At 51.4% G+C, this 27,924-nt stretch overlaps 1 protein-coding gene across 2 annotated transcripts; it reads right to left on the reverse strand.

Moving 5' to 3' along the window:
* Positions 1-1,309: 1,309 nt before the first annotated feature.
* PKM (pyruvate kinase M1/2) lies at positions 1,310-27,866 on the reverse strand. 2 transcript variants are annotated; one of them, XM_032864983.1, is made up of 11 exons: positions 27,734-27,866; positions 16,537-16,718; positions 15,870-15,961; positions 11,189-11,320; positions 10,582-10,768; positions 9,656-9,926; positions 8,053-8,203; positions 7,717-7,869; positions 4,519-4,685; positions 2,533-2,714; positions 1,310-1,888 (listed from the first exon to the last, which is right to left on the reverse strand). In XM_032864983.1, the coding sequence occupies exons 2-11, from the start codon at positions 16,688-16,690 to the stop codon at positions 1,782-1,784; spliced, it is 1,596 nt and encodes a 531-aa protein (XP_032720874.1). In that variant the 5' UTR covers positions 16,691-16,718; positions 27,734-27,866; the 3' UTR covers positions 1,310-1,781. The 2 variants fall into 2 exon arrangements, with proteins under 2 accessions (XP_032720874.1, XP_032720875.1); XM_032864984.1 differs by lacking the exon at positions 4,519-4,685 and adding an exon at positions 5,076-5,242.
* Positions 27,867-27,924: the final 58 nt, after the last annotated feature.

Here is a 27,924-nt window from a genome sequence, read left to right on the forward strand (position 1 = left end):
CCGGGGACCGCACGGCCAGACCCGGCGCCCGTCGGCCCGCCTCCGCCCCAGCCCGCCCACTGGCTGCTCGCGCGGGACGGGCCCCGCCCATTGGCTGCTCGCGCGGGACGGGCCCCGCCCATTGGCTGCTCGCGCGGGACGGGCCCCGCCCATTGGCCGTTCCTCCTCCGCTTCCCTGTCCGAAGCTCTGCGCAGATTCTACCAGTACCTCCAGACCCGCAAGTCACGGTGGCCCGGGCCTGGGTCTTCACCTCCTGCCCCTCCCAGCAGATAGCTCGGGTCCCCTCCAGGTTCTTCCTCCTCAGCCCTTACCACAGCCAACTGCAGCAACCGGTTCTCGTCCTTCTCTAAAGCCTCCCGACTCTGAGCTCCAGGGTGGGTTTCGGCTTCTCCCCACAGCACCAACGGGACAGGAGTTAGGGAACACCAGGACATTTTAAACAGGATAGTCGGGAAGTTGGGACAGCCCGGAAAGCGGAATGCTTTTGCGCATTTTTCCAAGTTGGGTCCTGAGGAGGGACTGATGGCCAGAAAAAGCAGAGTGGCCCGATGAGACAATATGCTGGGCCTTGAGAATGAGGCCAAAGCCCTATATTCCTGGAGCCCACCCGACCTTCCTTCAAGACCAGTGCCTCCTCCCACCAGGTAGGGCTTGATTCTTGAGGAGTCCAGAGCAGTAAGGTGCAAGCCAGATTCCGTTCCCTTCCTACACCTCTCTGAACCCCTTGGCCCTGTTTTGTCATGGAAGGGGCAGACAATGGGGCACAAAGGGAGCCCAGAGAGAAATATTCTGAGCAGAAGCTGGTGTTCTCCTACAGTGCCCTTACTGGGGACATCTGCTGGTGAAGATCTAGCCCACCAGAGCAGAAGGGAGGGGACTTGTCGCTTGCCCTCTCCTCTTTGGTCCAAATAAGCCAGTAAAATTTCCCAGCTGAGGCTCACTGACCCAGCTACTGCCTCCTCAGGGTGCTGAAGGGGTACGTATCTCTAGACAGTATCCTCCTGTTTTCCCAGCACCTCTGTACCCCACAGAGGACAGGAGGGCGGGTGGCCTGGGTCACACACAGAAGTGACCACCAGGAGATGCACGGTTCTTGCCGTTTTTGCTCTACTTGGAGGGTGGGTTTCACCCCTCACCCCACCCCCATCAGAAAAGAGAGGAACCGGGTGCTTCAGCTGTTGTTTATTGACACACAGGTAGGCTCTATAGCAACGGGCCTGGAGGCGGCTGCAGTAGTGGGGAAAATGGAGGGTGGAGTGTGCCTGCAGCGAAAGCTGAGTGTAGGAACAGACGTGCACAACAAGGGGAAGTGGGGGGAGACAGAAGGGTGTGGAGAAGCAAGTAAGGGCCCGAGCCAGTCTCCTTAAACTGGAACCACTGCCCTATGCTGCTACTCTTGCTGGTGGTCTCTTGACCCCAGGCCAGGATTGGGAGTTCTCTGAGCATCTGTTTTCTACAGGAACAGAATGGGAGTATGCAAAGGAAGAGAAGCAGGAGCTGTTGCCCTCCATGTTAAGCTCCAGGGCTTCCAGTCCCGCACCCTTCCTTCGTCCCTTGCTTGGGTGAGATCATACGATGTGCAACCCAGCTCTGGGTCACCTCACCCGAACAGGGTCCTAAAAAACAGTCATGTTTTACAGGGGCATTCAGCTTCCCTGGCATCCCAGCCCACCAGCGCCACGTGACAGACCCCAAGTGAGCACTACAAGCATTGCTGGCCTAATGGATGGGGTGGGGGAAGGGGATGGGACAGGGGCTGGAGGAGGGGCTCTGGGGCCCATCACGGCACAGGCACGACTCGCATGGTGTTGGTGAAGCCGGAGCCGGGGCGCCACCCAGTCAGCACAATGACCACATCGCCCTTCTTGAAGAAGCCTCGAGCCTTGCCTGAAGGAAGAGAAGAAAGGTTGGTGAGTGAAAGCCAAGCCAGGCAGGTATGCACCTAGCTGACTGTTCCAACGCAAACAGGACTGCGGACCATTACTTCTTTCCACCACAAGGTGGCGCGAGCCTCCCAGCCCAGGCAAAACAGATGAGGGAGGCCGAGATACTTCCTTATCAATGGAATGGCGGAGTTGCCAGGGACCTTTGGACATCATTCATTTTATACTTAAGAGGGTGGAGTGCTTCCTCTCACATCCACTGACACCTCCTTTTATCAGGGACAAAGGCCATGAGTACATAATCTGTGTGTATGACACCCCACAGTGTAGAAGTTGTGGCTCTTTTTTTTTTTTTTAAACCCTCAGTAATGAGCAAATGCCCAAGAACAGATACCCCTGACTACCCAGGATCCTTTTTGTTTGGGGTCCCCCAGACTGGAAGAGAGAGAGGAGAGGAAGTTGGCAGCTCAGCCCAGAACTTCAGGGAATGGGAAGGAGGATTCAGAGAAGACTCCCAGGGAAGAGAGTGAGGATTCTTGTGCAGCCTAAGGTCTGCCTGTTCCCCTTTTTGGAGGACTCTAAGGATATCAGTGCTCAAGCACCCTCCCCACACCCCTCCAGGCTCTAGCCCTTGCTCCCAGCACGCACCAACATTCATGGCCAAGTTCACCCGAAGGTCCACGTCCTCAGCCCAGGCCTCCTGCACCGGGTCCTTACACACCACAGGGAAAATGCCACGGTACAGGTGGGCCTGGCGAGCAGTCTGGTGATTCCGGGTCACAGCAATGATGGGGGCACGGGGGCGGTATCTAGCCACCTGGTGAGCAGACCTGAAATGGGATGAAGGACGTGCAGAAGAGACCATTAAATGGTGTTCCAGAGCCACCCGGGATGCCCCACAGGGCCTTCAGCACCAGCTCGCCCTCTAATCCAACTCACTCTGCCAGCATGAGACCCTGGCCATTTTAGCATATGCTTCCACGGCCAGGGCAGCCCGTCATCCTCTACCTTCCAAGGAATAGAAAACGACCCTTCTTCCTATACTATGCTACCCACCTGCCTTCCTCCCCTTCGTACAGCCCAGGGCCCCAGGATCATACCAACCCAGCACGGACAGTCTCACCCATTCACCCGACATGGCCTACAGTTGGCAGAACCCCCTCCTCTGAACTTTTCCACCCTGGCAGATACAGCCCTGCCCAGCCTCACCAGCACCCACTCCTCTTGCTGCCAACAACAGCTACAAGCCAAGCAGCATGTGAATAGCACCTGACTCCTGACATCTGCGAGGAACAGGCTGGAGCCCACCAGTCCCCCTGGGAATGTAGCGTAAGCCTTCTCTCCTGCTGTGCCCTCTCCCCTGCCCCCACACCGCCGCCCTGGCCCTGAGGCAGTCCCAGCAACTGGGCTCGAGAGCCAAACCTGAGGATTTCTGAGCGAGGCTTCGAAATCTGGGTGTTACCCAGGAGGCAAGACCGGGAGATGAGAAGGTTAGTGTGGGAGGCTCTCTGCCTGTGAAGGCTCCTCTGGAGGGTAGGGGGCCCCTTGGAGCCCCAGTGCCAGATGCTTCCTTGCACACAGACACTACCCTCGTGGTTGTAGATGTGTCTTGGGAGTTGGGGAAACTTGCTTACAGGATGCCCTGGGCCTCAGAAGGCAAGCTCTAAGGACACTCAACAGGTGTCAGGGAAACTTAAGCCATGGCAGAGCAGAGACTGCCCCTCTAAAGGCCTGGCCCCATACAAGGCTTTCAGAGGGAAGCAACTGCTGAAGTCGGGACTTGTGAGAGTGAAATCCCAGAAGACTGGAGCTAAAAATAGCCGACCAGCAAAGGCTGGACCTTTCCACAAAGGTCAGCCCTGACGGCGGGAGCTGTTTATCCCGAGCCCTCTGCTGAGGAATGTGCATAGACCTCATGCCCTAGTTCTACAGGCTGCCTCACCTGCCACTCCTCGGTGCACAGCAACCCTGGAGCATGGGGGCAGCCGGCCTGACCCCCTCCACCCTTCCCTTCCAGGAGTCCCTCGTGGCCCTGGGGGCAGGGATGAGGAGCACACTACCAGACCGGGGCAGTGACAGAGGCTAACTCCATGACCGGACGAGGAAACGATCCCAGGTCCAAGGCCAAGCACAGGCCTCGGCTTGGTGGCACGGCACCCGAGTGCCAGCGAGACAATGTGGTGACCTTTCCTGGTCCTGAACCCACTTGCCTTTGGGGCCCAAAGACAGACAGGGACAGATGCACCAACCAAACAGCACGTTGGGGAACAGCATGAATTTTCCGAACGGAACTTTTAAAGAACACGCGGTAGCTGAAGGAACAAAACTGGCCACCTTTTACTTTGTTAAAAGATTGGCTTGTACGTGACCAAATAAGCTTTGTAGTGGGTCTATCTGTATGTAGTTCTGTAACTAAGTCTCTGGTTTATCTCAAGGCTGTAAACTCGCTTTGGATGCAAATGCTCCAACACCACCGGGGAGTGCTGCCTGGAGTCCTTCGGGCCCAGGTGGCAGGCCAAGGGGTCTTACCTGGGCTCAGGGCCCTCTGAGCCCCGTTCAATGCACTGCTCTCAGGACGCCCACGGAAGGTGCCCCGGAGCAGGGCATCCCCTGGGAGCCGCTGCCACCTCCTACCTGCCGGACTTGGTGAGGACGATTATGGCCCCACTGCAGCACTTGAAGGAGGCCTCCACGGCGCCCACGGCGGCGGCTTCTGTGGGGTCGCTGGTAATGGGCGCCAGGCGGCGGAGTTCCTCAAATAATTGCAAGTGGTAGATGGCGGCCTCTGCCTCACGGGCAATCTAGGGGAGCAATATCCGTCCAGAGGGACAAGAGGGGGACAGAGCTTTGTCAGAGCTGCGTCACACGGGAGAGGGAGGGGAAGAGTCGCACAGACAGCTGGTGAGGAACGTGGCCCTGCATGTGAGGCCAAGAGGCCAACCAGTGGAGGGGCTAAGCTGAGCAAGATCAAGGCTCACAGGAACGAGTCCCTCACCAGCGGCCTGTGCCATCCACTGCGCCTACCGAGCTGAGGGCCCTTTTGGTCCTGCCCTGCCCTGACCTCCCTGGCTGGCTTCCTGCAGAGAAGAGGACCGGAGCCCAGGCCCCAGAGGCAGGGCCCTAGCTGTCTTCTAGATCAGCTGGAGCAAGAGGCTGGTATCCTGCGGAGTTACCTGCCCTTGGGGCCCTACCTGCCAGACTCCGTCAGAACTATCAAAGCTGCTGCTAAACACTTATAAGAAGCCTCCACGCTGCCCATGGCCATGGCTTCCATGAGGTCTGTGGAGTGGCTCGAGCCTCGCACAAGTTCTTCAAACAGCTTGCGGTGGAACATGGCTGCCTCAGCCTCACGAGCTATCTGTAAGGTTTAGAGGGGGGAGGAGAGGCAAGAAGAGGGAAGGAGGAGGGAGAAAACGAGAGACAACACATGGAAAGACAGAATGGGGAATTAATCAGAGGAAGGTGAACTTGGGTTAATTGGCTAAATCTGTCCTTCATGCAGATGCGAAGAGGCAGCATGATGGAAGCCCCAGGCTCAGGGATGGGTGGAGAATTACCAGCATAGACTGATTGCTGCCGCCCTCCCACAGAGGGAAAACTGGTTCTTCCCTTTGGGGAGGGGTTTTTGATTGGGGGCAGGGGCACAGGGAGACAACATGGCGGCAAGCTCCAGCACTCGGCACAGAAACATGCCCAGGCTGGGCCCCACACCACTCCCTGGCAGGACCTGACCATGCTGCCTCATGACACAGCTCACAGGAAGGAACAGGCCCTCCCTCCTCACATGGCTGGTTACCGCAGGGCTGGGCGCCTGGCTTCCAGGCACGGGGCTGCTGCGAGCCCTTCCAGTGGCCGGCCGTGGGAACGCGCTGAGTAGCGCCGGAAAGCTGGGGTCAGACGGAGCCAAAGCCACGCAGCTTCACCGTGGTCCAAGCACAAAGGTGGGGAAAATGGCAGACTGGTGAGGGGCACGCGGAACAGCCATGTGAAGGGACAGATGCCTGTGGAAGCACACAGGTGAGCGCAACAGGACACTGGATTAAAATTTAAGGATTATCACAGTCATAAGAAAGCCATTCAGTTATTCACAGACCACCTGCTCAGAGAGCATCAAGAATCGGAAAGACGATATAAGCTTCAGAGGACTGTAACGCAATCACCAGCATCTTAGAGAATGAGGGGTGTGGGGAGAATCAGAGCATCTCATTAACTTGATAGTAGAAGCAAGTACGTGGCAGGATTTACTAGGTTAAAGGTTTTCTTTCTCTAAGAAGGGATGGCATGCAGTCCAAAGGACAAGAGACGTGAACAGGAAACAGAACCATACCTGAGATTACTAGCCCTTAGTTATGGGTGGTTAATGGCCTCAGATACAAGAGAAAGCAGTGGATGGTTAAGAGAAGCTCTCGGCCAGTGTTAACTGGGGGTGTGGAAAGGAGAGGCCTGCACTGCCTAGTCCAGAGCCCGTCACTTATCTTCTGAGCAGGGCCATCCAAGCCTTTGGTTCTCTCTAAGGTGTCTGTTCAGAGGAAAGACTGGGATACGGAGAAACAACAGGAGCTCAAGAGGCCAGAGCATGATTCTTATTCTCTGAGCCCAGTACGGGTCCCTGCTGGAGACCCGACCTCATCTCCAGCTGGACAAAGCCCTCTGTTACTGGAGAATACTGGCTCTGATGCCAGCAGATCTGGTTCAAACTGAGGCTGTATCATCACATAATCCTCCTCTAGAAGTTGGGGTGACATCTATCACACAGGGAATATGAAGATTACATCAATCTATAACCTAGTAACCTGACACACAGAGTGAAGGAGGAAAGGAAAAGGTCTTTTTTTGGGGGAAGGGAGTATTCATATCCGGGGGACTGCAGGAGAGGGGCATCACACAAAGGGCATGGGGATCCTTTGCTGATGGGAAAGGAATAGGAAGGTCAAAGAAAAACCACTTCAGGATCTGAGGCGAGTTTGCTGAGCTCACATTATAAGCACTGACACTGGACCATTTTAAGAAAGTGAATTTGTAGCACTGTCTCCCAGGCCTCAGAAGCCCTGGTAACTGAACCCTAGGTTAACACTTCACTGCATCTACAGCAGGACCAGACAGGGCTGGGGAGCTGAGAAGGAGCCAGGCAGTGGGACATGGCCAAGATGAAGCGCCTTGAGAGCTAGCTGCCTGGTGGGGGAAGAAGGGTCGCCTCCAGGACCCTTCTGGATGCTCTCACACCAGGACCAGCAGGCTCGGTCTCTTTCCACCTGTATCGACTTGTGGACTTGCTGTCAGTCGCCAAACCCCATCTTCCAGCTTGAGGCGAGTGCAACAGCTCAGCAAAGCAGGCCCCGCTCCTGGGGCCATGCATGCAAGGCCAGCTATGTCACCTGCATGCCAGCTCAGTGCACCCAACAGCCTCCGCTACAGGTCAGGGGCCCCCAGCGGAGGCACCTAATATGGGACAGGTGAGGACCCAAATGGAAGCCGGACAGGTGGGCTGGGAGGAGCCCAGGGCTTTTCCCAGAACAGGACAGAGGCACCTGGGTCCTCTGGGCTGTCCAGAGAAAGGGGCAGATTCACAGCCTTGACACCGGAAGTGAACTGTCTGAGGACAGATGGAGGAGAAGGACACCTCCAAAACAGGAGGAGGGAACAGGAGAGGGCGTGTGGGCAGGGAAGGCAGAAGGAAAAAAAACCAAGACACCCCTCTCCCCCAGCACACACCTCCTCACTCCTGTTGTGACTCAGAGGATCACAAAAGGTTGTGGGCACAGAAGCCTAAAGGGTGTCGCTCTGTACAGGAGCTCGCGTCCGCCCCGGCCCAGCTTGGCCCGGAGAACTCACCAGGTGCTGCATGCGCACCGCCTCGAGCGGGTAGTCCCCTTTGGCCGTCTCTCCAGACAGCATGATGCAGTCAGCTCCATCCAAGACCGCATTGGCCACATCACTGCCTTCAGCCCGGGTGGGACGGGGCTTCTTGATCATGCTCTCCAGCATCTGGGAGGACACAGAGCACAGTGAGACGCGGCCGGGGCGGCCTTCAGAGAGGAAGGACTACACACTGACTCCCTGGTGTGTGTGTGTTTGAGAGGTGGGAGGGGGGGCGGGATCCTGGGAAGAGACGAGGCAGCACCACCCCACGCCCCCCGCAAGCGTGTGAGCATGAAGAGAGGCACATGCCTGTGTCGCACAGATGACGGGCTTCCCGGCTCGGTTGCACCGCCCGATCATCATCTTCTGAGCAAGGAAGACCTTCTCTGCAGGAATCTCAATGCCTAGATCACCACGAGCCACCATGATGCCATCGCTGGCTTCCAGGATCTCATCAAACCTGCCAGAGGGGGTAGGAAGGGAGAGACTCTATGAAACAAGGCCGCAAGTACAGTGAGGCTCAGGAGGTTCTCCTACGTTCTCGGACTCAGCAGCCCTTCACCGGGAAAGCCGTCCATGACCTCACCCTGGGTGTGCAGAGGTGACAGAGTGTCCCAGCTACCTTTGTCTCCCAAGGCAGGCTAACAGTTCCGCCGGGGAGAGGACAAGGTTTCTTCCAAAGCCTCGTGTATGTATGTTTGTTTCCTTTCCCCCGGCATCTCCATGCCCTTAGAGGGCATCTCTCTACCACCGGCACTCCAGCCAGCACTTCCCAGGCAGAACGAAGAACACGAGGCCAGCTGACTACTCCTGACACAGAGGTCCGTGGCCTTCCAGCCAAGGATACTTGAGGGCTGCTCCTTGAGGCGGCCCCCTCCCACCTACTGAAGGCAAGAGGATGTGTGGCTTTGCCTGGCCTGCGGCCAAGGTCAGCTAGCATAACCCAGGTTTATCAGGACGGCAAAGAGGACTCCGTGTTGCCTGGTACAAAGGACATCTACACAGAGCTAAGCAGGGCAAGGTCAAACAGTGGGAAGGGCCAGTCCTCTCGCCCTCCCCAAGTACACACCTAATCCACACAAGCAGATCTAGGGTTTTAGCTGTGCTGACTTATATTCCTAGTAGGGAGCCCAAGAGGAACAGATGTCACCAAGCTGGCGTACTCACTGGCTCTATCTGGGGATACTGGGGAGGTGGTGACGTGGAGCCGGGCCCAGGCACACCGGAGGAGGCACGCGCTTTCCTCCAGAAAGCAGATGATGTGCCAGAGCCAGCCCACGCATCAGGCCAGCTGCTTCCTACGTGAAGACAAGGACACCGGGAGCTTCCACAGGTCTCCCAGGTGAGGGACCAAAAAAGAGCCCCTTCTTAAGAGCCTGCCATCTTCCTGCCATTGGGAAAAATGGTGGCAGAGGTGAAGGATGGGGGGGAAAGGTCCCTTTATTCCAGCAAAGCAGCGCTTCTGATCAGAAGGACAGCATGATGGCCTCTAACCCTGTGAGCACGGACCCTGTCCCCCCTCCAACACTGGTCCCCGAGTCTATGGGAAGATATACACCTTTTTTTCCCCCTTGATACCAATAGCTTGGGGCCCCTGGCTGGCTAAGTCAGAAGAACGTGCAACTCTTGATCTCAGGGTTGCAGGTTTGAGCCCCACATCGGGTGCAGAGATTATTTAAACAAACTTTAAAACAAAAATAAAACCAAGTAAATAAATAAATACGAATGCCGATAACCATCCGCTCCCCTTCTTCAGGTGTTTGGACTGAGTAGGTCTGGCCTCAGCTAGAGAGTCTGTATTCAGATGGGCAGGTCGCCAGGTCTAGGACCTGGGTATTCATGGGATATGGTCTGCTTTTTGCAAAGTGAGGCTGGGGCTGAGGGAGGCAGGGGCCAGAGAGGGGCAACTCACCTCCGAACTCCCTCGTGATTCTCAATTTTGCTGATTATCTTGATGTTCTTCCCTTTCTCTCCCAGGACCTTCCTGACTTCATGGACGTCAGATGCCTTGCGGATGAAAGATGCGAACACCATATCTACATCCTGCTCTACCCCAAATTTCAGATCCTGGATGTCCTTTTCTGACACAGCAGGCAGGTCCACAGCGGCCCCAGGGAGGTTCACACCCTTCTTGCTCCCCAAGGAGCCCCCGTTCTCCACCTCTGTCACCAGGAAGTCAGCACCTGCGTGAAATTGGGGATGGAGGGGGTTATGTTCAGAATTCAGATCCCAACTCACTACCTGTATAATCTTGGCCAAAGGGCGCCTGGGTGGCTCAGTGGGTTAAAGCCTCTGCCTCCGGCTCAGGTCATGGTCCCAGGGTCCTGGGATCGAGCCCCACATCGGGCTCTCTGCTCAGCAAGGAGCCTGCTTCCTCCTCTCTCTCTGCCTGCCTCTCTGGCTACTTGTGATCTCTATCTGTCAAATAAATAAATAAAATCTTTAAAAAAAAAAAAAATCTTGGCCAAGTCGACTAACCCGTCTGTTCCTGTTTCCCCACCTGTCTGTCAAATTGGGATAATAACTGCTCAGGAGGGTTGCTTTAAAATTTAAATGAGTTACCTTGTAAAATGCTTAGCATAGTACCTGATTCTTAAATATTAGCTGTCATTCCCAGGGAAGAAAGCAGAAACAGTGAGGATGGGTAAAAATTTCAGATGCTCCCTGAGCGGGCAGTAAAGTTGGACTGAAGTGTGTTTTAAAGCACATGGAATTATAAAAGGAATTCCTGAGAACAAACAGAGCGCACCTTGCTGTCAGCCAAACTTCCCACTGTCCTTGGGTCAGGGGACATTTAAAGATGGCTCCAGAGCATGAGGTGCTGCCTCCTGTACCTACCTTTCTGCTTCACCTGCAGAGAGATAAGCCCGTCGTCCACGTAGATCTTGCTGCCCACTTCCACCACCTTGCAGATGTTCTTGTAGTCCAGCCACAGAATGTTCTCGTCGCACTTTTCCATGTAGGCATTGTCCAGGGTGATCTTGAGCGTGGCCCCTTTCTTCAGCTCCACCTCGGCAGTGCCACTCTACAGACCAGAGAGTAAGCTGCGAGCCCACAGAAAAGCTCTTCCCCCCAGGGAACCATGCTTGCATCTCCGCCAGAAGGACAAGAAAGCTTCTGGCTCTGGGAATCACTGATGGTGTTCTTAATCTTACCTCAAAGAAGTCACCCAAGGAAAACCTACAATGTTTCAGTCCCACTATGTAAACGAGGGGGGGTGGGGGTGAAGGACAGAGACTTGGAAACAGGTTTTTAGAGTAAAAACTGCGTCTCTCTGTGTTAAGCCAAATATACCAAATCAGCCTTTCTGACAGTGATGAACAAGACTCTCCCGTCTAGGATCTGAACTCCAAGGAACGCCTGAGCTGGACAGACTGCAGAGGCTGGCTCTCTGGAGCCCACGCCCTCCTGTGCCCTCCCTCTCGCTGCTCCCCACGATACTCACGCCCTTGATGAGCCCCGTTCGGATCTCGGGTCCCTTGGTGTCCAGGGCCACGGCAACCGGCCGGTAGAGAATGGGGTCGGAAGCAAAGCTTTCTGTGGCTGCGCGCACGTTCTTGATGGTCTCTGCATGGTACTAGGGGGAAAGGAGGAAGCTGGAACGGGTGCTCCCACACAAGGACCCAGCGCTGGAGCTGAGGCGGATCACCTAGGAAAGGCCTGTGATGTTCTAGACCACCTTCCGTGTCTCGCGTCAGGCTCAGCCATTCCCCCTCTACCTGCTCGTGTCAGTCTCCTAGGCTTCCACCCCCTTCTTCCACAACACTCACTCACTCAAGAGCCAATCTTAGAAACTTCAGAATGCTGCCACCAAAACCCACTACAGGGATGGCGTCCACGGGTCAACATGAAAGAAGCTTGTCCTCCTTATGTTCCCTGGGACCCATTACACTCCCTCGGCAAATACAGTGGACTACTGGAGTAGAGACCTTGCCCCTGGGTGTGGGTCATACTGGTCTGGCAATCAGGGTCAGACTCTGATAGAAGATTTGGCAATTCTGAGCTTTTCCTCTATTGATCCCAACTACAATTCAAACTCCAGAGTTATTTACTTAAGCTCACAATGGCCCAAGCTAAACAAGCCACTGCTAAGGTCCCACAGACCTGGTTTTCACAATCACATTTTGGAGTGGCCCAGGGATACTAAGGATGGCCTCTCTTCAAACCAACAGCCCTGACCTCCATCTTTTTCCTAAGTCGTTGCTCTTTTCTCAGTTGCCACTACGATCTGACTAAAAATGGGACTCAAAGCCAAGACATTAAGAGTTCTTCGGGGAACCAACAGGACCCTGCTGATCAGAGGCACGGAGGTCAGCACCTGTGAGGCAGCTGGAGGGGAGCTGGAACCAGAGTTCGAGCTCCAAGGACGGTGCTGCGTGAAGCTTGGGTCTGAGAATCTTCCTTCTAATTAGTCTCTAATGAAGACTGCTGGCTTGTTTTCTGGGGGCAGAGATCCGTACTCTGAGTTACAAATATTTCTTTCTGTTGCTGGCTCACAATAAGGACAGCATAGAATAAAACATGGAGATAATTTTTTTCTTGAAGAAATGGGTGTTTCATGTTGTCAAATGCCCTTTCCTCAGAGCTGATGGAAGTCCTTAGAACAGATGTGAGCCCTTAGTGTCACCATCATCTCCTACTGACCACTCAGTTTCATCCCAGTATGGACTTCGTGTTCTTGAACAAAATTTACATGGGCATAGGGCAGGAAAGTTCTTTCAGTAGATGGCTGGACGTGGGCTGCTGAATTTTACCTTTGCTGTCTGCTTCTCTCTAAGTGAGACAGAGCCTGCAAGCTAACCGGCCTGGTTAGGCTACTGTCCTTGTCTCATCTTACTCTCAGGGTGTGTTGGCTTCAAAGAACATACTTGAAAGACGTCTATACACGTGGCTCTGAAACGGCATGACAGAGGATGTAACTGCTCCTTCAAGGGGAGACAGAAGTAAGCCATCCATGTCCTCAAGGCCGGTGGTCTGAACAGAGCTAGAGCCTACAGTCACCTTTTCAATTTCTTTAAGCTGTTAATCTATTTATACTTTCCACTTCTTAGACATTACCTTTTCTTGGAAGATAGTCAATTTCATCTCAACCTCTAGAAATTAAAGTGTAAGTCTTTTTATGACTTTCAAACACTCTTCAAATGTATGGGAAATACTCCCTTTTCCGTCTCTTTTTATTTTGTGCCTCCTCATTCTTGACCAGACTTTCCTGGAAGTTTCTGTTTTACAGTGGTTTTTAGTTTGTCAAATTTATTTTCTATTTCATCAAGTTATGCTTTTCCTTCATCCCTTTTAGATTATTTGGTCCCTAGTGTTTGAGTTAAGTATTTCACTTACTTTCATTAAGACTTTTGCTTTCTGCTAAGTACATTTAAGTCTGTAAGTTTGCTTTTTTCCTTTTTCTCTTTTTGGGGTGTGGGTCGGGACAGAGGGGAAGGGAGAGAGAGAGAATCCTAAGCAGACTCCACACTCAGCAGGACCCTGAGATCATGACCAGAGCCAGAATCAAGAGCCAGAATCAAGAGCCAGATGCTTAACCGACTGAGCTGCCCGGATGCCCATGCCCCTCTAAGTCTTGATTACTGTTAAACTTAAAATTTCCATTAAAAAAAAAATTAGAAGAAAAATATATGCCTGAGAATATGAGTGAGTCTCTGTAATTTTCATTTTATGGAACTTGAGGGGTTTTGGTGGCCTAATAAACTATATAATCATAAGCATGTGTTATTTTTGTTCTTGGAGGCCATAAAGTCATCTACTGTACACTTATCGATGAGAATATTAGGTCTTACACTACTCAAATCCTCTATCCTGGCATCTCTGGGTACATTTCCAGAAGGTGTGCTGGTGCTACAGTCTCCCACTGTGGTGTGGTTCCTCTGGATGTGACCAAGTGGTAAGGAAATCAATACCGTCCTTGTGGAAAGTTCTCAATCTAGGTTGTCTCAAAGTCAGTATCTCTGGGACCACATGTTCAGGAAGAACACATCGTGCGCATCTGAACTGGCAGACGGGGCTAGGGACACCACGGTGGGCAAAGCCGGCAGGAGAGATCAGATGCAGACAGTACACGTCCCTCTGACAGAGTCAGGGAGAGAAAGTAACTTCAATGCTGTTTAGAAGGTATTTAAAAATTGTCAAGAGCTGGGAAAGCCTGGTGCAGCCACTAGTCCAAGGAGCCTATGAAGAGCCCCGACATGCGGTCAACCTGTTTATGTTACATGATGCAGAATGAGAACTATTTCAGATGTGTTTCCAAAGCCCCGATCCCAGAGACAATTGTATCCTGGTCAAAAACTTCACACCTGCAACAAGGACCTGGGTGTGTGTGTGTTTTTTTTTTTTTTTAAATCCCAATTCGATTCTGGGAATAAGAATTGAAGCAGAGATTATTATCTCCAAATGCCTCCTGTAATCTAAAAACACCCAAATCAATACACTCTATGTTAATAAAAAATATATAGAATAAATAAAGACTAAAAAGGGAAAATAAACAAACACCCAAATCCCTGGGCCAGCCCCCCCTCCGGCAAGTGCAACAGACATCCCATGGCCTTGCCATTTTGGAGCTATGGCGGTGTTAATTTACTGGATTAGATGGAAGAGGCCATCAAGCCTAGTTAAAGGTCAACTTCTTAAATCTATTTCTGCTGCTTCTGCTGCATATAGGAGACCCTGGCATGGTATAGCAGCAGGGGATCAATGGTGAACCAATCCCCATTGATCTTTAGCTAGTATCTTTACTAGCTAAAGATACTAGCTAGTATCTTTAGCTCTCTCTTTGGGCTAAGCTAACACTTGCAAAAATTCCTGGTGACTCCTGACAAGGACCCCGACTTTGGAAAATTAGAGAATGTCAGCACAGACATGTCTTAAGGTGCCTGAAGCACTGGCTGAGCACAGCTCCTCTAAACTTGGTCAGGCCCTCATGACATTTGGAGGCCTGACGCCTGCCAGGACATAGGCTGTTTATGAAATACCAGGTTAGGGAACCCACGAGTCTCACATTTCCAGAAGGAGAAATTCACTTCTTGGACTGTACTTCCTGAGGCTTTATTTTTAGTCTAAACTGAACACCAGTTTCCAAATGCCACAGGGCAACCCCTCACCACTTGTCTTTACAGGGTAGCATTTTCTTTATTCCAAACAGGAAGTATCAGAAGTCAAGAGAGGGGAAAGTCATATTCATTCATTTCTTCTATATCAACGCCAGTATGAAATCCCATGGCTTATGATGCAGCCCAATGGGTTTTAAAAGGAACTGTCCCTCAGGGAACCTCCATTCCTCCCTCAATGTAAGTTTGGAAACAGGAGTGGGGACAGAGCATGTCCCAGGAGTTGCCACCTGGTCCCTGGACAAGTCCTCCGCCCACAGCGCAAGTCAGGTCCTACACAGCCTCAGCAGACACGCGCCTCCCAAGCTGCCGGAGAAGCGTGCGGACTTCATTTCAATGCACCTGGGAACCCCTGGGAAGAGACAGGCCAGCCACACAGCATTGAGCAAACAGGGTATTCTGTGCTGGAGTGTCGGTACGGAGACTCACCACTTAACTCGCAGTGGTAGAAACCCTTCTCCTGGACCTGCTCAGTTATCTTGGGTCTAAACTAAACAGAAATCTGTCTGTAGGGTGACCTTTTGGTTCACCTCTGCAACAGGAACTGTTACAGAGACACAGGGGTAGGTGGTGTTAAGCTCTGTGGCCATGGTACCTAATAGCTTACATGGCATTCTCCAGAAGACCCTTCTACTCTTTTCTAAGTTTCTTTATTTTCCCAGCAATCTCCACACCCAACGTGGGCCTGAACCCCCACCCGAGATCGAGAGTTGCATGCTCCGCTGCCTGAGCCGGCCAGTGTCACAACCCTGGCACTTCTGTCACCACAGGTGTGTGGGAAAACCATGGCCAATAACCAAAGAGGTTGTCTCCGTGTAAGGAGACTTGGCCAGGTAGGATGGCAGGAGATGGGGGAAGGACAGCAGGGACAGGCCAGTGAAGATGATCTCTGCACTAGCTCTAAACCCCAGATGCTTTCTTGCCTGATTCTGTGTGGCTAAATGAACAGAGCACTTGCACCCAATTTCCTGCACGCTGCCCCAGGGGCCAAACCGTCTAGCTGAGGCTCACCTCATGGGTTCCATGAGAGAAGTTCAGACGAGCCACATTCATTCCAGACTTAATCATCTCCTTCAGCATCTCAACCGATCGGGAAGCTGGGCCTAGTGAAAAAAAAATTTTAAAGCCAAAGTGTTAATTATTCAAAGGAGAAATAACACCTTTAAGTTTGAAGAGCCCTTGATAGTCTTTTCTCCTGAATTTTCCTCCTACAAATTGCTCAAGGTTCTTTCAAAAGCAGATAAAGATTGTTACTGTGTTTTGTTCACTTTCTTGATTTAAGGGGACATTTCTCCTATTCCAATCAAATCCTACAGGCTCCAATCTAACAAGGAAAGCCTAAATGAGACTCTGCCAACCCTCTCTACTCTCCCCCGAAGCCTAGCCCGTTTTCCTACCACAGAATCTTGGTTGCACAGAGCATGTGGAAAAGATCTTCCCTAGATTTCTGAGATGCTCCTAGAAGATGTGCTAAGGAAGACACCATCAAAATTCTGCCTTTAGCAGCAAACACAGAGCATGCAAATTCCTCAGCACAACTTCCTAGGACCCTAGTCCCCACAAGACCCTGTGCAGCGTCTCGCTCAGCACCCAGGGTTTACCATGTATGTCTCTTCCGGAAAGAAAAGATCACGGCCCTATGAAGCCCTTGTTTTGGGGGGGGGCACAAACCGCTCACCGATGGTACAGATGATGCCAGTGTTCCGGGCCGTGATGGGTGGTGAATCGATGTCCAGACGGCACATGTGTTCCAAGAACGTGTCAGCCATGGCCGCGTGCAGCTGCTGGGTCTGGATGAAGGCCGTGCCGACGTCACTGTGAGGCTTCGACATGGCTGCTGAGGTACTGGATCCAGGGGAGCTGAAGAGGGAGAGTGACCAGTCTGAGAAGCCAGGTGGTTAATACAACCCTTGGCACAGGAGGCGGTTTCCCGCGTACACATTAACTCAATAAGCACACTTGTGCACAAGCTACACGGAGCCCCGCCACGCTCCGGCCGTGTGGGCACTCAAGTCAGGCTGAGGGTTCACGTGACCACAGCAGACCTCAAAGAACAATTTAAAACCTCGTACCCAATGCAGTACTTCCCAAGTATCCACCGTGAGCAGACCTCCCTTACGATGGGCTACTCTCCACCTTGACAGTTTTCCTGTTAAACCTACAAGTAACATTTCACAGCCACTACCTCCAAATCACAGGCACTGCCTCCAAGAAAGTTGTAACCCATCTTCCAGTGAAATCACCAGTAATATAAAAACAGACTCCTCCTTTAGTACCTTGGAAAATACAGATTTTTGTATGATGAGCTATCCCAAAGCTATAAATGTCTGCTATAGGGCGGGGCATCCACACTGGTTTTTAACAATTCCCACCCAAACTCGGAAGTTACCTTCCTGGTTGCAAAGACAACCACCTGGATCCAGGCAGTCCTTTGAGCTCTGGAAGCCGAGATTTTCACTAACCCGGAACACTACCTACATTCATTCCTCAACTCAGTCTGGTAGGGGAAAAAAACAGGGAAAAACTGTCTGTTTTTACAGACAATAAAAACCAGTCCCTGGACAGGAAGCAAAGATGATCCAAAACCCTGTGTGCAGAATCTTTTGCCCCAGGAGTCTGTACCTAAAAACACAATTACCTTTGGTCCGCAGGACTTCAGGACCTGCAAAGCCATTTGCATAAACCAGAGATAACCCCTATGGCACTGGTCTGGTTCTGAAAACATTACTGCTACTTTCACAGGATGGTTATAGCATGAGGAAATTAAGACGGCTTGCCAAATCCTCTTCCCGACTGCTTTTCTATCTTCTGATACACCATCCCAATTCCCCTACTGCCCAGTACACTGCAAAGACTATCTGTTTCAGGTAATTAACCAGGCCAGGTCACAATCATGACAGCTGGTCCTGACCTTTGCCTTCTTCGTTACTGACTAACAACTAAACTCACTCAGCCAGTTAGTAAGCTGATTACAAAGACCTAAAGAAGCTTCTAGGCACTGTCTGAAGAACCATCAGGTAAGGATGTGAGTGTGAAACCTGACACTCCTTATCACAAGGCCTTCCCTTCCTCCAGCTCTCCTCCACCAAGGGCTACTCCTTAACACCCTTGAGCCTGAAGGCTTCAGCCCGGCCTCCAGAACAAGCCCTCCTTAGCCCTGTCCTAGCTCCTCCTTAATCTCAGGGCTCTAAATCAAGGCACCCCACATATATCACTTTTACTCTTTCTCCTCCTGTCCTTGACTTTGTGGCCTCTTGAGGTAGCTCAGATACAGCAAGCATCTCAACCCGTCTCTGCTACCTTCAAGAATTCTGATTAAAAGTCCAAGAAGCTCTGTGACCAGCTGTGAGCAAACCTTCTATCAGCAACTGAAAACAGAGGACTACAAGTCCTGAGCTACAAAAGCTAAAACTTTAAAAAAACAGGGACATAAGATCCTGGCCAACTAGTCCACATGCCAAATGCACTGTTCCTTTCAGTGTGCATTTCCTGACTCCCTAATACACACCGGGCACTAAATCGAAAACATCTGAAGGTCCTCTCCTCCATGACCTATTCGGTTTCGTATCTTTTAGCACCTAGTCCTTGGAAGTATTCCAGGGTCTGCTGAATGACCTTTCAGAGTATCTCAATGCCTCGTGGTCAAAATGAAAGCAATACCGCCCTTCTCCCCTTCCCCACATCTGAAGCATTCATGAACTCCTAGAGGGACTGCCTCGGTGGCCAGGGTTCCTTTGTCAGCACTCCCGCGCAGTCAGGGCTCGCTGCTCGCGAGCCCTCCGAGCACAGGGTGGGGCTTAGGTGCCTCTGGCTGTTAAGGGAACAGGACTGAAGAGACGGAAGCAGGGGGCACGCCCAGCCAACTGGAACACAAAGGCCTCCTGTGGCCTCCAAGTGGAGTCATCAACCAGCCTGAGGACTGTTATCATGAACGAAGTAAGATCTGAATGAGCGGGTTAGAGTAACTAAACCCCAATCTTCTTAAATATCACCAGCCGTCAAAAACCAAAAACACAAAAACAAAACAAAATCATCCGCTGCCTCTAGACCTGAGACATGAAGGTTCCTTGCAGAGATCTGGCTGGGGCCACAGGTTACTGGGTCATACCTTGTGTTCTCAGGGCTTGGGCTTCCGGTGACATAAGTTTCTTTTTTTGGCTCAGGGTGCCTCCTTGGACCCACTCGCAAAGACCGCTCGGATCTGAGTAAGGTTTGCTCTGTAGAGCTGTACAAGGATCAAGGTAGAAGCTGAGTGTAACTGAAGTTCTCTGGGGCAATGGAAATATTACCTTATTAACCAGGTAACTGGGAGGTAGCTGCTCCTGGACATTCAGCTAGGTTAGAGAAAAACACACAGATACTCCCAAGGAAATACCAAGAACCTAGTCACAGATATTTGCAGGTAAGTTCTTATTGTCTTCTTTATGATGCTTATCTCCCCCCATATACCCAGATTATCCTCCCTCTAAATTCTCTTTAAGTCTGTGGTTTACTAACATTTCTATTTAAGAACCTGGTCATGGGATGCCCCGGTGGCTCAGTCAGTTAAGCGCCTGCCTTAGAATCAGGTCATCATCCCAGGGTCCTGAAATCGAGTCCTGCATTGGGCTCCTTGCTCAGTGGGGAGCCTGCTTCCCCCTCTGCCTGTGCACTCTGACAAATAAAATCATAAAAAAAACAAAACAAAACAAAACAAAACCTGGTCCCTCCTGGTTTTTGAGAGAAAGGATACTAAATTAAAGATACATAAAAGACTGGAAGTGTATCTATGCAAATAGTAACAGCTTGTCATCCGGAAGGTAGGATTATAGCAAAATTTTTTCTTCCCTTTACTAATAAATTTACTGACAAGAAATACTTTCTTATTAAGAAAATCACAGGGCGCCTTGGTGGCTCAGTGGGTCAAAGCCTCTGTCTTCGGCTCAGGTCATGATTCCAGGGTCCTGGAATCAAGTCCCACATCGGGCTCCCTGCTCGGCGGGGAGCCTGCTTCCCCCGCTCTCTCTGCCTACTTGTGATCTCTGTCAAATAAATAAATAAATAATCTTAAAAAAAAATCACAAATGCACCTCTTCTGAAAATGAAATATTTGCAAGTTTCCTGGTAAAAGTGTTGGAATTAAAACAAAAGTGAAGCCTCCAGTTTCATTATCAACCATTACTCTACACACTTCAGAAATACTCTGTTTAAATGTGGCAGAGGTGAGATAACACATCTCAGGCCCTAGATCACAAATGCATTGCCAGACCGTTCCACTGGCTTAAGAAGGCCAACCTCGATGCATTCAGAACCTCAAAGAGAAAAAAAAAGTTAATATAGTTCGCAAGACAATTCTATGCCAAAAGCCTGTTAGTTACACACCCAAATCCAGCAAACTTGTTTTCCTGTTTAGTCTGTCCTCAAGCTTCACAGCAAAATCTTTATGACAAGGCAGACTCTAAGGACAGGAGATGCCATTAGCAGATACAATTATACTGCACACAAACAATAACCCTATTTTACCACCTCAAATGAAATCTGAAGTTTTGCAAGCTCTGAGTTTTTGCCCACCCAGCCCATGAAATGCAAAAAATAGCAAATGAAAAAATTATTTGGCGTGTGAGTGGATTTCCACACCAGCAATTAAAAAGAAAAGAAAAGAAAAAGAAAAAAATAGCTTGCCTGTCCTGACTCCTACCAGATCTCAACAGCCCTGAAAGACCTCTACCAAACCGGAGAACTCAGGTCTCGTCCCCAGGGACTGACTGGTCTCCTGACTCAGGCTGTGCCCTGGAGCCTCCCTTGCTGAAAAGGTCAGCACTCTGCTGCCTGTCTCCCGGGTGTTCCAGAGGCCTCTTCCTCCTGAACACCAGGTGCCCATCCTGCCAACCACCTAACTCTGGTTCTTCCTCAAACACAGTGGGACTCTTCCCTGGCCCCAGGGCAGCAGCCCAAGCCGTGGTTTCTCAGGGCGGGCCTCTGGGAAGAGCTCCCTGCCCTCGTGCTGGTCCTGTGGACAGCAGCCTGCCAGGACATGCAGCCCAGCCGGTGTCCGTCTCACTACTGCATCCTCCTCCCCGGGAGGCACAGACATGCACAGCCAACCTCCTGCCAGCAGTGGAGGCCCGGCGTATCCACTGATGCTGGCAAATGCTGGGCCCAGGTACGGGAACCTTATTCTTGAGCCTGAGCCCCTGCAGTAGAATCTTCCTCAGAGCCATTTCTCCTCTGTGAGAAACGAGACACCATGAGAGGCCTTAGTGTAGACCTAGAGAAGGGGGTAGGCACAGTCACGCCTCAGCTCCACGTGTACCTGGTCCCACCTTTCTGTTCTCTAAAACTAGAGCGTCCTCCGTGCCAGACACAATTCTTTGGCCACACTCCAGAAATCAAAGTTTCTGGATCATATAAAAAAGGGATCATATAAAAAAAATACAACATGCTGCTTCTCAGAGCCAGTATTGTTGGCAAGTTGTGCCGGGAAAGATTCACGCTTCACTCCACCGATTCTTTCACAAAGGCCCAAATCATTCTGCCCTAGTAAACCAGCCTGGCCCAGAGCCTGCATGTGCGTTAAGGCAGTTTTTAATCAGACCGCTCTGATGCCGACCTCACCATACACAGCTACCCCATCACGATGGCACCCGATGCTCCCAATTGTGTTCCTTGCTCTGTCATCAATATGCTAGCTACACCTCCAAGTCTGCAAGCCAGCACAAGGAAGGCCTTTCAATTCCCTAATCTTTAGAACAGACGAAGTGTTCGGGCCAGCCTGCTCTCTAGAGTTCCGAGATGAGAGAGCAACAGAATTCCCAAGACAGGCCCTCATCTATGACAAGAAGATCAACACGGGTGCTGGGTCACCGACAGAACCTAGTGAGGTCTGCACCGAACAGCTGTCTGTCCTGATCTACAGTTAAGAGTAATGCTACCGTGCATTTGCAGATGGAGCAGGGTATAGCGGAGAATCCATTTTTAGCTGTGGTCCTTTCTACCCTCAGCAGGCTCGACAACAGACAGCAAACTCTAGCTTACCTGGTTACATAAAACAAATGAGCCCACGCACAGGTTCAGGTAAAATTCCCTTCCTTTATTTATTCAGGGCTAAACCCAAGGGACTTCAACTTTATAAGTAGGAACCTCAGGTCCTATTTCAAACTAGAGTATGACTAGGACACAGAAGTGGATACAAAATGGTCCCACCCCCACAAAGGACCACTCAGCTCCAGGGCAAGAAGTCCCAAGTCAGAGAACCTTCAGATGTCCTTGCTTGACCACAGATGCTCAGAGCAGAGAACTGGTTTCAGTCTGGAGGAGGAAGTTTGGATGAAGCTCTTGCTGTCCTGTGTTATAACACCTCCTTACAAGGCTTAACATAATGAGGCAGTGTTTTCAGGCAGGATGTTCATACTCTGGAAACAGCAGGGACCAAGGAGTCTGTAGTTTAGGGCCCTTCAAAGTCACGTACAATGAGGATCAGTGACAGCTTCTGCAAGGTGAGGCAGTCTCACCCAGCATTTACAGGAGGAGCTGTCCTGCATCCCAACTAGAGGGAGAGGAAGGGGGGATGAGGGAGGAAGGGCCAAGCCAGTTCTCTAAGAACAATGACCTAGTTTGTCTGACTGGTCTTCCTACAGTGACCTTCACAGGTCTGCTTCTATTTTACTTTGAACTAGAGAAAAAAAAAAGAAAGAAATATTAACACCTGTATTTCTACCACCCAGGGGTGACCACTAGCATTCAGCCAGCATTCCTTCAGACTTAAAACAAACCAATAAACAAACCAACAAAAACCATTACAATTTTGTCGTTTATTTTCCCTCCATTCCCAGGCCTCTCGAACCCTTTCCACAGCCCATCCCGAACTTTGACACCCAACCACTGTCAGGAATTTTGTATCCTTCTAATCTAAGTTATCTATATCTATACTGACCCCTAGAATATTGTTTTTCTAAAATGCCCTAAGTAAAAATAAAATAAAATAAAATGCCCTAAGTAGAATACTGTACAAATAAACCTCTTGCTTTCTTCAGCACACTTGAGACCCCTCCAGGGGGTACACAGTCCTAGTTAACTCGTGTGCACTGCTATCCTGGCCCACTGCACAACCACATCATTTTTTTTTTTTAAGATTTTATTTACTTATTTGACAGACAGAGATCACAAGTAGGCAGAGAGGCAGGCAGAGAGAGAGGAAGGGAAGCAGGCTCCCTGCTGAGCAGAGAGCCAGATGCATCCCAGGATCCTGAGATCATGACCTGAGCCGAAGGCAGAGGCTTAACCCACTGAGCCACCCAGGCGCCCCACAACCACATCATTTATTTATGTGTTCCCTTACTGGTTGGCCATCTGCCCCCCATTAAGCCAATTTTTCCCTTATGAATCAACACAGTAAAAACTCTCCTAGCACATGGCTCCTTATGCAAGTGTGAGCTTCTATATATATCCAGTAATGGAATTCCTGAGTCACATGTATGTTTATTTTCTATTTTACTAAATATCGTCAAATTGCTCTCTAAAGTGGTTCTATCCAATTACAATCAACCAGGACCAGTTCTGGCCTTCTCACACCTCTGCCAACATTCAATATTGTCAGAGCTTTAAAATGTTCACCCTCCTGATAGGCGGTATTTAGTCATCTGCTTTCTAGTGTAGTAACAAAAGAGGGATACCAGATTATCAAGTCTCTACTTCCCTACCTCTAACTACATCAAAACTCCCAGGGCTACTGCAAACTGTCCATGGTTTTGTCTACTATACCATGACTGGGTAACCCTTTTGTACTCATCGCTGCAAACATGGAAGACACCCATTGTCTAAAGTTCAATAAATACTAGCTGTAGGTTGATTTCAAAGGCTTGGAAGGAACAGGCTCCTTTCCAGAGACTTTTCAGACTGGATCAGCTAAGCTGGCACCATCATAGCTGGTCTTGGCATGTCCCCCCATCAGGGCTCCTGCCTAATGTTCCAAACATAGCTTGCTAGCGTCAGGAAAAAGAGGCTTAGAGCTCCCCAGGAGCTTTGCCTATGGACAGAAGTCGGGGAGGTCTGTCTCAGAGGCCGCAGGAGGAACTGCAGCCCGGCTCACCCTCCTACGTGCAGAGTGGCACAAACCACTGCAGGGGCGGGGCGCCCCGCCAAAATCCCCTCCGGGGCTCTCCTGGCAGAAGGCTGAAAGGCCCACCAGATGTTGCACACCACCATCCCCTCCACACCCCGGCTCAACAGCCCCTTTAACAAAAGCCCCAAACAATCACACTATTCATTTATCTAGTCTAAGGCTGGCTCTTGGTGAAAAATCCAAGTCCCCAGAAAGTGTGCTAATATTAAGAACAGTCTTCCTTGAGCTCTATTCCTAGCTGTCCCAGAATTGAGGTTTAAAGTGATGACTCATGGTCCTAGAGGACTTTTTAGAAACTTATTTTCTTTTTTAAAGTAATCTCCATGGGGCTCAAACTCACAACCCCAATCAACAGTTGCATGCTTTACCGAATGAGCCAGCCAGGCACCCCTCCTCTAAGATCTCTTATCAAGGAAATCGTTTCTGTATCTCTCAACATCCTCACATGGGCGACTCACCCTTGCAGTGTGCCAGCTAACGGAGATTTGACTGTGGACGTTTGGAATGATTCAGAAATAAAATGTCAAATGAGTCATTTTCCCCCCTACCTTGAGCTCAGTCTTAGCTCTTGGCCAAAATAACACATCCTGACATGCCTTCATACAAGCTGAAGCAAAGTAAATTAGAACCAGGGTAGTGTGAGTTGATAATGCAAGAGCTGCGTTTTTTGTACTTTCTAGCTCGTAAGGCATTTCCTCATTTCTTCTGCCTCAACATTAAGAAACACGCAGCTTTAAGAAATAAAATGGCTTTTCCTGTGAACCACCCCCCCTTGAAACATGCAAGGCACAGAAGCAACTCCCACGAGGTGCTAGCTGTTTGGGAGTCCCAGCTACCAAATCTGCCAAGTCACTGGCAAATTATTAGAGATCCGATAATGCTTTTTGTTAAGCGATGAATTTAACACTAAAATTATTTACTCCTAATGCAGTGCTTAAAATGGGAGCAGCTATACCAAGGCAGGAAGAGAGACTCATGTCCACTTATTTTGACTCAAGTCCAATAACTCAAAAAGGAGTTTAAAGTTTTTTCAGTCACTGTTAGTCACGACCATGACAGACTCCCCCCAAAGCCCCCTCCCCCCAACACAAGCCTCAGGAATGCAGGTGCGTGGACTACATGGCCTGGGCACGGGGTTCTGCCACACTGCATCTAAGCTCAGGACAGCAGAAAGAGCTGGGGCACCTCGACAACGATTTTCACTTAACTGAAACCATTTTTAACTTGGGGAAAATGCATGCTTCACTATTTGACTCACTGAATGGAGAGAAGGGACTTTTTAAACCTGTGAAGACCACAGTGCAGTTTCCCACTCACCCAATGAAGAGAATTCTCTCAAAAGCAGGTAAGTCGAAAGGCTGAGTCATCTTCCTCTCAGAGGCGCCCCCCCCCTTGCCCCCACCTAGTGATGGGTTACATACCCTTCCCCTCAGGATACCTTCCCCACTGCATTTCCCAACAGCCTCTTTGGGCAACAGGAGAGTAAATTATTTGCTAACAATGCCACAGAGCAGCAGTCCTCACCTAGGGTATCCTCTGTAGCCCAGGGAGTGGCCACACCCTCAGTCCTGCCAACAGGACACTACCGGTCCCTGCCTCCAATCCTAACCTCACACTTATCACCTGGCTAAGCAAATCCTTAAACTCCACCTGGAGCAGGTGGGGACAGCGTTTACAGATCTGAGTCTGGGAGTTGCAAGTTTGTTTCTACTCTCACAGCCCAACACCCAACTGCTGGCATTCTGCCCCTCTTTGTCTAAGGGCCCTGATGCTCAGGAGACCAAAGTGCCTCTGTAGCAAGCGGAGAGCTGCAAGGCAACATCATCAGTGACTCTGTAAACACTCTACCAGGATCCCTTAAGGGACTGGTTACCAGGAGATGTCTGGTATTTAGAAACCTGACTGAATAGTTAATCCCAAAATTAACTCTTGAGTGTGTCTGGGGATGGCATGGAGAAGATAAGCCCTCATGCTCCATTACAGTTCAAGTAATTGTGCTCAGTGACCAAAGAACACACCAGGAGCCATTTCTTCTGGATATCTCACTAGAGATTCGGCAGTGCAGTGCAGAGAGTTTTCAACATATATACTTGTAGCTAAGTGTATAGTAACCAATCCTTTTAACAATCCGGAAGAAAATGTTACTCCCAGTTCACACATGGGAAACGGAGGTCCTGGGGGGCATTCCCTCCACCATTCCTGTATGTTAATGAGTCAAACCCGATTCTAAAAGCCTGTTGTTCACTTCCCAATGCTTCTGACCATCATGCCTTGACCTTAGCTATCAGACTCACATGTACAGGAGAGGATCAATGTCTGGGTTTGAAGAACACGGATAAAAAGCCAAGGAATGCCTTTCCATGACTGGCCTTCTAAACAACTTTCACATTGGAAGGTACTCTTCTGCTTCAAACCCACTGTGTGATGCCACTTTGTGTGGCCTTTCTCCACCACCTTCCTTCCCTCACCCAACAGGAAGCGGTCCCTGCCTCGAAGCACCTACCACTGGTAACTTTTATGTTAGTTCTCTAATGACATTGTTGAATGTTGCGGGCTGTGACTTTTCTAGCCAAGCCCTCTCCCCAAAACAGCTTAGCACACAGAGATTTTATGGAGTGAACGCGGCGCGTGGCGCCAAGTTCTGGACATAATTCTGCCTATAACCTGCTCCCACCCACCCGAGACCTCAGTGGTCTGCGATCCCGGAGCCTATGTTCAGGGAGGTGAGGCTGCACTGATCCTCCGGAGGGCGGGGCAGGGCGGGTCCCGGGCCGGGACATGCAGGCCCGCCGCGCCTGGAGGGAGCCCCGCGACCCCTTTGGGGCCAGCGCAGCGAATCCGGGGAGGCCTCAAGCAGGAATGCGCCACAGAGACAACCCCCCTTTCCTCCGTGCAGCGGGAAGGCCGAGGGTTACGTAATCTTCCAGCTGCGCCCGGGGCCGCCACTACATCCCTCGGCCGCACGGGAACCGGCCCTGCCCATCCGCACACCACTGCGATTCGGGCGATGAACGCGGGATGCGGGCCCAGGGCTCCGGGACCCACATGCTTCAGAGACCCGGGAGGCGGGGGGTGCAGGCGGACATGACCAGGACGGAGGGGAGGGGCGAAGACCCGGGCGGAACGAATCAGAGAGCGGAGGAGAGGGATGCGGAGGAGCGGACGTGACCAGAATGGAGGGAGGAGGGGCAGAAGCAGAGCATGAATGGGGGAAGGGGTAGGCATGAGGGGGACAAGGGCGCGGGAAGAGCACACGACGCTGAATGCAGGCGGCACGGGGGAAAGGACCTGAGGACCGGATTTCGAGGAGAGTTTACAAGGAAAGCATCAGAATGAGGGGGTCATGGCCAGGGTGAAGACGGGGAGGGGGAATGGTATAGTTGAACGGGCCACGGAAGGAGGCGAACAGAGGAGTGGCGGGGTGGAGGGAGGAGATGAAGGACCCGATGAGGAGGGAATACTGAAAGGAAGGCGATGATGGAAGCAGATCGAGGAGAAGGAGTCGGGGATGGGGCGGGAATGGGGGTAAGCACTGCGGCAGGAGAGGGCCGGCTTTGGAAGAAACAGGAGCTGGGAGTCTGGGGGCTCTGAAGAGCAGGCCCTAGGCGCGAGCTGCCTTTCTCCTCTCTCCCGACCTCAACCGGGTGCAAGATGCCCGGCAGCCTGCGCCGCACCGGGTGTGGGTGTCCTGAGTGCGCAGGCGGCCGGGGTTCCGCACTGGCTGGGCGTACGGAGCCCAGGTGGGGACGGATGGCCCGGCCTCTGCCCCGCTCACCTCCGGCGCGGTCCCGCTCGAGCTGCACTGCCACCGTGCACCGAAGTAGAAGCTCGCGACGCCCCTCCGCTGTGCGAGAATCGGTCGCGGAGCCCCAAGGTTATCCCGGCTGCGGCCGCCGCAATCCCTCCGCCGCCCCGCCCCGCACCCAATCCTGGCTCCGGGCTCGCCGGGCCCCGCCCCTCCGCGTC

The sequence above is a fragment of the Lontra canadensis genome, unplaced genomic scaffold, assembly GCF_010015895.1.
Source record: "Lontra canadensis isolate GAN:19392208 unplaced genomic scaffold, GSC_riverotter_1.0 scaffold28, whole genome shotgun sequence".
In the NCBI taxonomy this organism is placed as follows: domain Eukaryota; kingdom Metazoa; phylum Chordata; class Mammalia; order Carnivora; family Mustelidae; genus Lontra; species Lontra canadensis.